Raw genomic sequence first — 12,967 nt, 5'->3', positions numbered from 1 at the left:
TACATAATTGACTTTTTAACTGATTTTTCAATTTCTGACATGGACCCAACTTTACATACATGTGCGCAGGGAGTAGGGACATTAACTGATGAAGTTTCAGACTTTTAACATGCATACATTTAGAGTAATATCCACTTTTCCGCTAAAACCCCCCTGAACACGCCACCGGGTCGAAAAACCTCTTAAAATGTGGGCAGAAAAATCACAAGAATTATGGTATCATTTATAAAATTTTCACATGTCCGCTCTATGAGTTATTCATCTTTTTAGAGTTATGTTCTGGCTCCAAAGGGGTGTGGTTTACCCTCAGCACAAGATTGAATTTCTGGTTTTTCCAGTTCTGCCAAGCCAGCTTGCTCTCACAGGCAGTGCCCCTCCCAGCTCCTGCCAAGAGGAAGCTACATTTTACGACTGCGTAATAAAACCTTTGCCTGAGTGAAGAGGGCTTTGTTCACTCTCCTGCAGAGCACAGGTAATTCAATTATCAGATAGATGGCATATCCTTAGTGTGGGCAGCAAAAGGGCAGCTAGGCCTGGGAACACAGCTGTGACTCAAGTTTCACTCCTGATGGGGGTAGCTGCCAAGCAAAATCAAGTTCCTTAAGCCAGACCTTCAGCTAACTAGCAGGTTTTTTTGTTGCTTTTTAACTTAACTTGCAATTTTACACATGCAGCTAGAATGCTGATTCTAAGTGCAAAACTATGACATTTCAACAGTTACAAAGGCATGTGACACCAAACATAGGTCACTCATTTAATCTAACATTTTCGATTTTAGTGTCTTTAAATCCAGTGCAACTTAAACTGCTGACTCCATAGCTCAGCCAGTTTTGTTATAAGCATTGTTCTGGGCTCTTCATTTCCCAGATTTTGTAGGCACACAAAACTCCATTCTACCAAATGTCTGCTGGTGTTCAGTGAATATTTTGCACATATTGCAATGTTTGAAATAGGCACTTTGGCTTGCCTTCAGAGAAACACAGGGTGGTTTTAAACTGCCGGCTTTTGGATAGTGGTGAGTACTGGTACTGCACCCATTTTTGGGATTTAAGAAAATGAATTCCCAACAATTCTAGGTTGCATTTGGCAATCAGCATTGCCATTCCCAATGGTTTCAGACTACTGTGCGGGTAGTCCAATGGTGATTTTAAAGCGCTTTGAAGCTAACCGGCGCTACTGTTTTTCCTTTGGCAACCCATTTCCCTCATGGCAACCCGGCCTTTCGTTCTCGCACTGGTGGGTGGCAAGTGAGGCAACCATTTCGGTGTGCGCACAAACTGCGCAGCTTTCCTGGATTTCGGCGCACATGTGGGTTGTCCGCCATCTTGAATTTTCTAAGCCCACAGCACCAAATGTTGTGGCATGATAGCTTAAACGTGGGTCAGGACACCCAACATCACAAAGAATACAACCCTGAACTGCATCTCACAGTGCCGCCGATCTCCTGCGTGGCAAGTCTACATGTAGAAGGTGGGTGGGGCCAAGACTTGCTTTTAATCCTTTTCTCGCACATATACTTCCAAGGGGAGTAATCAAGCAGATTAGGCAGCGACAGTTGACCAACCCTCAGCAAGGGTGGCATATATAAGTAGGGGAAATGAAACAGGAGGTGTGGGGGAATCCGGTGAGGCCAGTGGAGGAGGCGGGCTATGACCAAAAGACTAGCAAGAGAAAGGAGGTAACTGAGGATTGTGGAGAAGTGTTTTGGAGCATGTGAGTCCTTGGCTGGTGGTTCTGCAGTGTGAGTGTGTGTGCGTGAGGAGTGAGGGTGGAAAGTTGATTGTATGGTGTGAAGTTAAGAATACTAGTGCTAAGTGAAAGGAAGATGACTGAATAATAGAGTGTGTGGAGTGGTGGTAGTGGGAGGAAGAGTGGTAGTAGTGGGAAGAGGATTGATAGTAGAGTAGAAGGAGTAGTCTTGGATGAGTATGGGTAGTAGTAGAGGGAGGTGGAGAGTAGTAATAGGAGGGGAGTAGTAGTGTGAGGAAGAAGAGGTAGCAGTGGTAATGTAAAAGGGTTGAGGAATGAGTTAACATCAAAGGGTAGAGGCAGGAGATAGGAGGGGTGAAATAACAGAGGAACACGAAGTTGGTGGAGAGGAGACAGTGGAAGAGAAGGTGGTAGGGTAGATGGGGAGGTAAGCATGGAGGTGTGTGGAACCAGGTGAATCTTACAGAACAACTACGAGGAACCTCAAATTGACCTCACATCTTGTGAGAATAGAGAAAGTTAGAAAATCCCTGTGGGAGATAGAGAGCCTGTTTCAGGGAAAATATCAATAGATTAAGACAGATATTAGACAGTAGGGGACAACAATCTCTAGCACTAACCAGGGGCCACAGGTGCCTGGGGTAAGGAGGAGGATCATGCGGAGGTGAGAGAGTCAGGGATGGTCATAGCCCACACAAATATTTTAAAAAATATACTTGGACCGTCCCTGAGATTCCGAGTGTTTTCTGTGCCATCCCTGGGATTCCACCCGTATACAAGCTCAAACAGAGAGTATCCAGTTGAAATCTGTAGTGGCACACAGGGTACCAGCTCATCCCATCTTTGGATACTAGTTTTCGGAGCATCTGCTTCAGGGTCTTGTTAAACCGTTCCAACGGGCCATCTGTTGGAGTACGATTAACTGAAGTATCTTCATTAGCTCTTTAATTTCTCCCATGAACCAGGACATGAAGCTACTTCCTTGATACAGTAGAAAGGGATTTCAATGGTGAGTAGAAGCTGCAGAGGGGCCCGGGGCATGATCTTTGGATGTTTTCTGGCAGACGGGACAGCAGGCACAGAATTGCTTCACTTCAACATGCTACCTGGGCCAGTAAAAATGGGTTAACAATCTCTTCTTAAGGGCCTAATGTCTGGGTTCCATGTGATAATGTCCCCAGCAAAAATGTCGCCTGGCAAAAAAGTCACCAAAAAATGGCTGTTTTTTGCATTGACATTATCAAATTAAACAGGCGGGGGACAACCCTGCAACCCCCAAAACCTTTTCCTTTTCTCAAGGAGAGCCGGGGACACCCCTGCAACTCCTGCTCCCCTTGAGCCCATATATGGTCACCATATATAATGTTGCCACAGCCTTTTCCCGGTGGCCATATGTATGCCGACCATATATATGGGGATAATATTACCGGATACCAATGTCTGGCAGTCAAGTTTGAGTGAGCGAATTCCAATACAGCCTTCCTGAACTGTACCACCAATTGTTGATACTTAACACGATCAGTGCTGGGATTGGCACTAGCACTAACCGGGGGCTATGGATGCATGGATTAGGGAGGAAGTCTGTGGAGAGGTGAGAGAAAGAGAGAGGGATGGAAATAGGCCTCACAAATATTTTAATAACAACCCTTGAATCGTCCTTGAGACTCTGAGTGTTTTCTGTGCCATCTGTGACAGTGGATAATTTAAGATCATCTAAGTGAGTGGCAAATGTTGTCAAGGAGAATTTCCCCAATGTAAGTTATTAAATCATGATTGTATAAGCTGCAGTTGTGAAGGATTTAAACTTGGAAGCAAGCAATGCCACTATATATGATCTAAATATATTGATGCCCATCAAGATTAAGAGACAATGGGCCTCATTACAAGTATTGCGGAATGGGTTAACGGGCGCTGCTAATGGTGGTGGCGCCGTTAAACCCATTCCACAATATTACGAGGTTCCCGCGCGGGTCCCGATGTGGACGTCTGGTTTTACCAGGGTCCCGCGAGGGGACCAGGGATGTAACAACGGGCCGGTCGTAATCGGCCCGTTGTTAGCTCCCTGCACCCATTCCCATTGAGCACTCGGATGGCTCAAATGGGAATGGGGAAGATCCGGGCCCGGGTTCCCTGAAGGAGGAATTACCGGGCCCTCCAAACTCGGAATGGCCCGGTAATTCCCCATTTAGGGAACCCGGAAACGGTTTTGGAGCCTCATTACGACCTCCATGTAAACACTTAAAGGTGCTCCAATTGTAGCTTGCCAATAATTCATTTATTTTATCATCTATTGTATTACACCCCATGACCGACAAATTCATATGTTCAGCATCTATCATAACTGAGCTACAAACAGTATATGCTCCCCCAATAGGGTCAAAGGAATAAGGAAACTGCCCCATTGAAAGCTTTATGAGGCGGAGGAAAGCGGGAATAAATGAATTATGAGTATTGATAAACTCAGTGAACAGTTCCCTATTGCACAATTAGCAGGAACACATGTTTAGGTAGTTGTGAACAAGGAGGCAAGTCCCAGGGAGAATTATGAATACGTTTCCTCTGACTCACTTTACTAAAGAAGTAAAACCCGAATATGTATCCTGAAGACAATTGAAATGCTTACCTCAGAATATTGGTGTGGATGAAAGAAGAGCTGGTGTAATGGGTTCATGACAACCAGCGGCCTTATTCGTGAATGGTTTGTAAATGCATAAATTGGAAAAGCAGACAAAAAGGTTATCCTTATTAATCTTTAACAGAGTCCTCCCTCTCCCTCAGAGTGTACGGCTAAAAAGCAACCAGTGCCGCATAGGAAGGTGCATCCCATGGTTGCTCATCAAGGCGAGTGATGTGATGCAACTCGCAAACAGACAGGCTAATACACTGGGATTGTAATGAAACAAATGTCTCCAGACTTTTAATGAGACTGGATAGGGGGAATTCCACTATTTGTAATACGTTTACGTTGACCAATAAGTGAATAGCAAAGTTCAAACTGAGTACTGTTGCATTTGTAAAATTCCTTAACCTAAATGCGTTTCCGCTGTGTTGAGGTGTTATTGAAGACTTATGAGTGAGGAGCAAGACTCAGGAGAGGAAAGGAGATGTGAGGAGGAGAAATTAGAATGTTCTAAAATGAATGCCATAATCAAGACTCTCTGCTACCATTAAAACTATGTCATTAATGAATAGATCCTAAAATATGTCTATTCTGGTATTTAAGGTATTTCTTTACCTGTGTCATCGCCTTACATATATGTATGTATGTATTTTTTTATTGTACATTTTAGTTTATTACAAACTTTATATTACATTCCTGTCATGTCACATCATGTCCATGACATGAATGTATGTATTTCACCAGTTGAATGAGAATGTTCCCTGGCATTTACTGGACCTGTGTTTTTGATGGTATGTGACTATTTTCTGTTCTGTTTTGCTTTCAGTCCTCTGTGATGTCTGCCTGCTTTGCCCGCTTCCATCCAAACCTCGTTGTTGGAGGGACCTACTCTGGACAAATTGTTATATGGGATAATCGCAGTCATAGAAGAACACCTGTGCAGCGGACACCTCTTTCTGCGGCTGCCCACACAGTAAGGCACATGCGGATCACCTTTTCATAAAAGGGAATTGTTGTATCCTTGCATTGTTCCATTCTTATCTCGTGATGTTCCTTGTAGGATAACATTCTAAGATTGTGGATATTCAGAACCTATAATGTATAGGAACCTGGGGAATTAGAAAGTGGGGAGCGAGAAGGAGATGTCAACTGATGTTCTGTTCTTATCAATAAACTGAGTTCACAGCTTTCCGAGCATGGTCTCCGATACTTCAGGAATGCAAAGACGGGATTTACAGAATTGAGACTAGTCCCATTATTTGATTGATGAATGAAAGATCTGTTGCATGATTTCATTGAACATGTAATTGACTCAAATTGTGTCATAATACGGTGGAAGACTTTCTCTTTATAACTACTATCCTATGCCTGCTGCATTCTTCTACAGGTTGCGCATTTGTATGTAATTTGCATCCTTCATGGGCACGCATGTACTAAATGCATATGCATGCAGTGTGGGTCTCTTGGGATTGGTAAAGACTGAAAGAGACCATTATTTGATGTTTCCTGTCACTGTGTGTCACTACCACCGATTTCTATCTGGGGGCTGGAGATCCTCCTTAGTGGAGTGGGACATTAGGAACAAAAATACATATTGTGTAGCCACTCCCTGTGACTGAGCCCTGTGGTAGGGGCCTCCTGATCCCAGCCTACATCTCCCCCTCACGTGTTCACACATTGTATAGCAATTTAGGAGGGCCTTAAGTCTGCAGCACTTGTCTTGATACCATCATGTAAACAATAGTTGTTCATGTAAAGGCAGGCATAATCGACTTTTATTAAAAAATTAAGATTTTCAGTTCTATACATTGTAAAATTATGCCCAGTAAATTACTCAGATAATAGAACGGTGCCATTTGAACCACAGGCCTTCAGGTTTTCATGATTATTCATGGATATTTAGACAGATATTAGAGAAACGAGTGCACGGGTAAACGAAATAAAAAAATGGGTGATAATGGATTTTATAAGCATTTTGGTCGAAATGATTTATTGTAAACAAGACACATTCCAAACAAACTTTTATTGCATACTTTCCAAATTAAATTTTACCAAAAAGAATGCATAAGGCAAAGGAGGAGTGTTCAATGGTTTGAACCAAAAAACAAATAACTACGAGTGAAATGGTACAGTGTACTTTTCAGTCAAAATGTTGTATATTTGTATAAAGTGCAGGTTTTCATTAGCAGAGTAGGACCACTATAAATCCTAAACCTACAGCTCCCTCCAGCAGTGACAACAGGCAAAGCTATGCGAGTTGAACCACTGTATATCCTAAGGCAACAGCTCCCTCTAGCAGAGCATTCTGTTTGTTCGGGCAGCCTCTACTGTGCATGATGGCATCGGACAAACATACATCTGGCCTTTTACATTATTAAGATTGTACAGAAAAGAGCTAGTGACCCCTGTAAACTCTAATATTTTCTAAGGGAATTGGCAAAATGGGTCGTTTCATAATACGTTTGGCAAATTCATATCCAAACAACAGATATTACAAAGCAACACGTCATAAAAATGGTTCGTTGTGGGGTGGCAGGGTGGCACTATACATTTCACAGAAAAGGAGCACCTGGGTGCATTTGCACATTCCGCCAAATGTTTCTGTTGAAAGAAGGCCAAACAAAATCCAGGTGCTAATACTTTTTATTGGACTAACTGAAAATAGTATGCTTATATGAGCATTCCATTAGCTTTCAAAAGTCTCTGATACTTCTTCATCAGGGGGTGGTCTCACGATAAACGAGAATCAAAAACAAAAAACTAAACACAAAGCTGAACACCCCTTTAACATGGAAGAAAATAAAGACAAAGGATTCTCCCACTTTAAACTCCACTGGCTGCCGATAAATATACAGGAAGCATTTGGAAGAATGGCTAAGTAGGCTATCCACCAAGGACAAGATATTCCTTAAATCGGTGTCTCTGATTCATAAATGCCTCCACCAAGCAGCCCCCCAATACCTCATCGCCAGATTTACTAGACCTACCCTCTCCCGGCCCTTGAGAACGGCCAATTCCAACCTTCTTTCTGGTGCCCAGGTTCAAGCGTACTACATCTTGAGGCAAAAGCTTTCCAGTAAAAGCAGCGCAATTTTGGAACTCCCTCCCTCCTACTTGCAGGGAGGACCTACCCTACCACCAGTTCAGAGCCAGGACCGTCCACTGGCTCAAATCTCTCGACTCATAACGACCCAGATTCGCCATTACATGAGGCTCCTCATTGAATGTAAATATGTTTATAGTACTGCCCTTAATGTACATGTTCTACCCCTACTCATTGAATGTAAATATGTTTATAGCATTGCCTTTAATGTACATGCTCTACCCTTCCTATTTGGCGTGATACGTCCGGCAATGTAACCCCAGCTGGACCTCACCATACTGTATGTAACGAAGCTTTGCAACCCACTTGCTGCCTTTGCGCCTGGCTACCCTTGGGTTAGGTGCGCATTACAAATAAATAAATACAAATACAAATACAATGCCCTCACAAAACAATGCTATCACATATATCAGTTTAATGGCTTTTTGGGGCACTTTTGTACAGCAAATCGAATCGTTTTTCTACATTACTTCATACTGAAGGTTTCAAGTCTCATAGAACTGCAAATAGCAGATGGCACAATATCCCTAATCAGTGGCACCCAATCTACCCGTCCCAGAAGGATGGAAGGATACAGAAACGTGATCCGGTAACAGGACCTTACATTATTTTTGCAAGGTTTAGCGGGGAGGGTCGTCATGATTGGTTGTCACAGCAGACTACTAAAACAATTGACTTTCCATTCTTGAGTCAGCCGTTTTTCACACTCTTTCATTCTCTTTGAATTAACACTCATTCAGGATTAAATTGTCCCCACAAATGGACTGAAATATGTCCAAGACACCATTGTACAGTGTGCCCCCCACGCCCTCAGAGCATGCAAATGCTACACAATTCTAGGTAGCATTGCTCCGGCTTATGCCTGCAATGGGCATAGATTGTGGAATAGGGGTAATGCATTCTTTTACATAATAACTCAGTATTTATTTTCTTGTATTTTTTAGACATATTCAGCATGAAGTCATCCCACCCCCAGTTAATAAGAAAGTAAGCACACTTCTCATATCGTATGGTGATGCTAGTGCTTTGAGAATTAAGAAATTGTTTTAACACCCACAATGACACGAATTCTCCTTTGGAAAAGTCATTTTTCAGGAGGGCCACTCAGCCTGAGGACCACAGGCCATTTTCAGAAGCACCATAAATCGTAATGGCGACTCCTATTGTCTGCCATCATTTCATCTGACTTAGAAAAGCTATAAATGGGTCCCGTTTCTGAAACGTGCTCTTCATTTGTTTCCAGCATCCAGTGTATTGTGTGAATGTCGTTGGGACACAGAACGCGCACAATCTCATCACAGTGTCTACCGATGGAAAAATGTGCTCCTGGAGTTTGGATATGCTCTCAACTCCGCAGGTAGGTTTAAGGCAGCTCTTCCTATTGGAACACTTCTTGTCCCATGTGTACACCTTGTGAGAAGAGAATGGCACAACGGGTAGGATGTTCTTTGTGACTTTAACAGAATGACCCTTCACAGAGATCATTTCCAATGTTTTAAGCTATAGTAAATAACAGAATTGTTTTAATTCGTAAACACTTTGACTGGTTTCTTGGGTACCACAGAAGGATTCCAAGGTCAACAATGAGACTATTACAGCTTTGCATTTGCTATACTTTCGATAACATGTTTTTTTTTAATGTATTTATTTATTTATTATGCAATGGTTAAACGAAACCGTAAGCAACATTAAAAGCAAAATACAATTCATTCATTTCTATAATTATCATATTACATTCATTAAAAATGTCACCACATACATTCATACAATTGTCATATTTCATTACACACCACATAACACACAGTGCATACCTTTATATAGTTATCATGTTACATTTGTAACAAATAGCCTCACTACAATCCTAATACATTGTATTTTTCCTTCAATTCTTTAAAATATTCAAATTCATCTTCCAAAGCAGTTATGTTACTCTCTCTATCAGCTTCAATGCCTCTTTCCAAACATAGAAGGTTGACCTACTACAATACATATGATTCCAAAATTGGTCACTTAGAACAAACCATGGGTGATTTTGCTCCACTAGATAGCCCTTCCTATACAAATCTGTCATACTTGTAAAACTAGTGAGTAAATGACGAGAGGTCTCTAGTTTCTGTTCACGCAGGCTACATAGCCTTTCTTCATGAGGAATACCCCTCCACCTGCCTAGATGCTCATAAGTAGGGGGGATACTAAACCTTAAATAGGTTATAAAACACTTCATTTCTGAATTACAGAATTGTGTCAGGTAAGTGCAGGGTTTATCAAAAGTGAAGCTCTGACCTGAACAGAGGGAGTACATGTGTGTCCTTGCCATCCTTGGCTGGCACATATCTTTATCCCAGATAACTGTTTCCTGTTCTAAAAGGTCAATACCTTTAGGATTGTCCATGATCTTACCAAGTGTCATCGCAACTGCAGATAAATGACTTCTTACAGTATCCTGCAGGTCTATAATAAAATCATTGGACTTAGACTTTTGTAACTCAGCTGTGAGTAAAGAGCCCTGCTCAGAGGGCAACATACAGCACCATAATTTACATCCGGCAATCACCATGTTGTAACTAATATGGAACAACCTACATTTCGCCATTTTAAAAATGTGCAATTTTGGAGGTTATCCCAACTTCCTATTAATTGAGCAAATCAGAACACATTATGAGTCTGGCTGAGGTTGGAGTCGGATTGGCAGATGCTATAAGTAACGTTAACTCATGCAGAAATCAGACGGTGTCCACATAACAATGGCTTACTACCCTATGTGTGTTAAAACATGCAGAATCATGGAATACCTCATACAATATTTATGGAAATCTGCATGTAATGTATTGCACATTTTGTTTAAAAATCTATTTCATCCCTGTTTTGAAGAGGAAAATTGATTTGGCACGATAGGGGATAATACCACTCGTGTACCTTGTTTAAAAATGCACAGAAGGGGAGGTATTAACACGTGTGTGCATTATTTACAAAGGGAGTGATAAGTTGGTCTTCTGAGACACCATTTGGGGGTTCCCAAAACATTATTTTCTCCCCCAAGTGAAGGGGTTCAACTGGGAATCCTTCGCAAATGGCAGACATTCTTTTTTTGCATTGGGGCAGACCTACAATTTTTGCCTCGAGCATTTGGGAGGAGAAACAATTTGCAGGAACATTCAAGAGGTATTAGACCTCATCATTTTGCAGTATTCCCTTCATTCTGTAGAACACTGCATCGTTACATACTGCAGGGATCTAAATCGGGCGGGCGCTAAAACCAGTCATTTGAAATACTGTCTGCTTTTATTGTTACTGCCGGACTCCTAATGGGGCCTTAGAGTAGTGCATTCTTCGATTCGGCAAATATGTAGCATGCTGCGAGTATAGCTCTAAAGGTGTGCACTTGTAATGGAAACAGTTGTATGAAGGGATGAAGTCAACACTTTTGTTTGTAATTTCTAATAGAGATTGGATGGGCAGTGGGCATTGGGATCCCTGACCACCACCTGCAGAATTTTCATTTAAGCCAATGCAGATGTAGCCATTAGAATGGGGATCATATTCTTTAGGGAATGGGTCTCCGATTTGTCAAGCTAGTGAGCCCACCATTTCTTCAGTGGTCAGCTCTGACCACTTCTAGATTTATCTAATTTGATGTGACAGGTAAACCACAAATTGGCCTATTTCATTGGGCATAACTCATTTGAACTCACCTGAATTCGCATTTGGGTTTGAAGTGTGAAAACATGTTGTTTGGGCTATTGTCTATTGAGTTAGGTTAACAGGTAAAGTATGCAAGGGCTTATCTCAATAGTTTAGTGAGGGAGTTTCAGCAGTGAGTTAAAATGTAGGTTTAGGATTCATGAGTGGATTCATTCTCCAGAGGGCATGTTAAGGGTTAGAGTCAGCAGGTCAGATAAGTCTTTTGTGGTTATGTATAGGGATTAAGTCCTGCACTTGGGATGCCTATGTTAGAGATAGATTTAAATATAGTTGATATGCTTGATTTTAGCATTGGGGTTAGTATACTACGTTTTAAGGGTCCACATTTAAAGGATTGGGCTTGGGCTATCAAATAAAGGGCTTGGTTATATGGTGTTGGGATCAGTGTTTTTGGTTTAGCATCTTAGAATTCGATTTTGGTGTTTAGCTTTAATTTTATAGTTCAAGAAGTGTGCTAGCACATTGAGGCTTGGAGTGTGGTTGTATGCTTTAATGAGTTCACATTTAGGTTCTTCACCCTTAGGTTTCATGGTTTAAACTCACAGGTGTAATACAGGTTAGGCTTGGGCTATTAATCCTTGAGCTTTGGCTTGGCTTATACCTTGGGGACCACAGAATGTATTTATATGCTTATGGTTTAGGTCTAGAGATTTGAGTTGACTTGGTGCTGATGCTTAAACAGTATAGTGATTGGCTAACAAGTAAATGGTGGAGCCTCGTGTTTAAATGATAGCATTAGATTTAGGGGTTTAAAAAATGGGGGTGGTTTTAGGCTTCAGGCTTTACATTTCTATTTTTGGGCTGGATTAAGGGTCTTTTGTTCTAGTTCATGATTAGATGTTTTAGCTCAATAGACCATGGTTATTGCACATTTAGAATCAGTTTTAGAGAAGTAGGCTTAAGAATATACATTGACTGATTAGTCTTCTTTTGAGGGAATGTAGGTTAACATTGAGGATTACAAATTAATTCATATGGTTTAATCTTACAGTTTAAATTCAGCATATTACCACTGAGCTACAGGGTTTAGGTGTGTTCAAAATGGATTTAGCTATGTCTCAGAATGGTTTAGGCTTAGTTCTTTAAGTTTCAGGTTTACTTTACACACCCTATGACCATTGGTTTTCAGTGCTCCATTCAAATAATATAAACAGACGGATCAGGTTTACAGATTAGTCAAAACAATGTATTGTGTGGCCTGAATATACAAGGAAATAATGCATATACAAAAGCAGTGGGAAAAGTTGAGGGCATCACCTTTAGTGCTGTGCCTTAGAGTGAGTACAACGGAAAAGGAAAAAAGAAGAATGAAGAGACGAGGATTGATAAAGGTTGGAAGGGAAAGCCAAAGAGACACACAAAAAAATGCAGTAAGAGGGTCTTTCACAGAAATTAATTTGATTGATGGTACATCATTACAACATGAAAGATGATGATGAATGGAAACCAGATTTCGACATACAGAGTTTGCCACTGATGCAGAGTATAGGAATTCCCCCTTAAGATAACTGCTTTATGTGGGCTGGAGAAGAGCATGTAGAATGGTTTTGGCACCAGGGCTGACAGCTCCGTTTCTTTATGAAACTGGGCTTGAGCTCTTTAGTAGTAGTTTGCTAGTTACAAGATCTGGGATCAAATTGGGATCAGAACTGATCTCTCCCAGTCGAACACCCCTCCTTAAGACCTCAAGCAGTTTTCACACTCCACGTGCTATGATTACACAGTCACTCTGCCGGTCCTTTTCAACAATGAAGACACTCCTTATGAAGACACTCCTTAGACTTCTTAAGTCGGTAGACCAAGTAAATCCTGGCACTATCTTTTCTCTATGT

General features: G+C 41.4%; 1 protein-coding gene across 4 annotated transcripts in view; it reads left to right on the top strand.

The window, feature by feature from the left end:
* The window catches only part of DYNC1I1 (dynein cytoplasmic 1 intermediate chain 1), a 2,709,604-nt gene that overhangs the window by 2,092,983 nt on the left and 603,654 nt on the right, over window positions 1–12,967 (top strand). For all 4 annotated transcript variants that reach the window (XM_069648550.1, XM_069648548.1, XM_069648551.1 and 1 more), the window contains 2 exons: window positions 5,157–5,303; window positions 8,677–8,790. In XM_069648550.1, coding sequence (XP_069504651.1) covers window positions 5,157–5,303; window positions 8,677–8,790 — 261 coding nt within the window. The remainder of the gene's footprint in view (window positions 1–5,156; window positions 5,304–8,676; window positions 8,791–12,967) is intronic.

Source organism: Ambystoma mexicanum, chromosome 2q, assembly GCF_040938575.1.
Source record: "Ambystoma mexicanum isolate Mex_15411 chromosome 2q, UKY_AmexF1_1, whole genome shotgun sequence".
In the NCBI taxonomy this organism is placed as follows: Eukaryota; Metazoa; Chordata; class Amphibia; order Caudata; family Ambystomatidae; genus Ambystoma; species Ambystoma mexicanum.
Note: the sequence above shows the minus strand (reverse complement) of the source record. Positions and strands in the feature narration are given on the sequence as shown.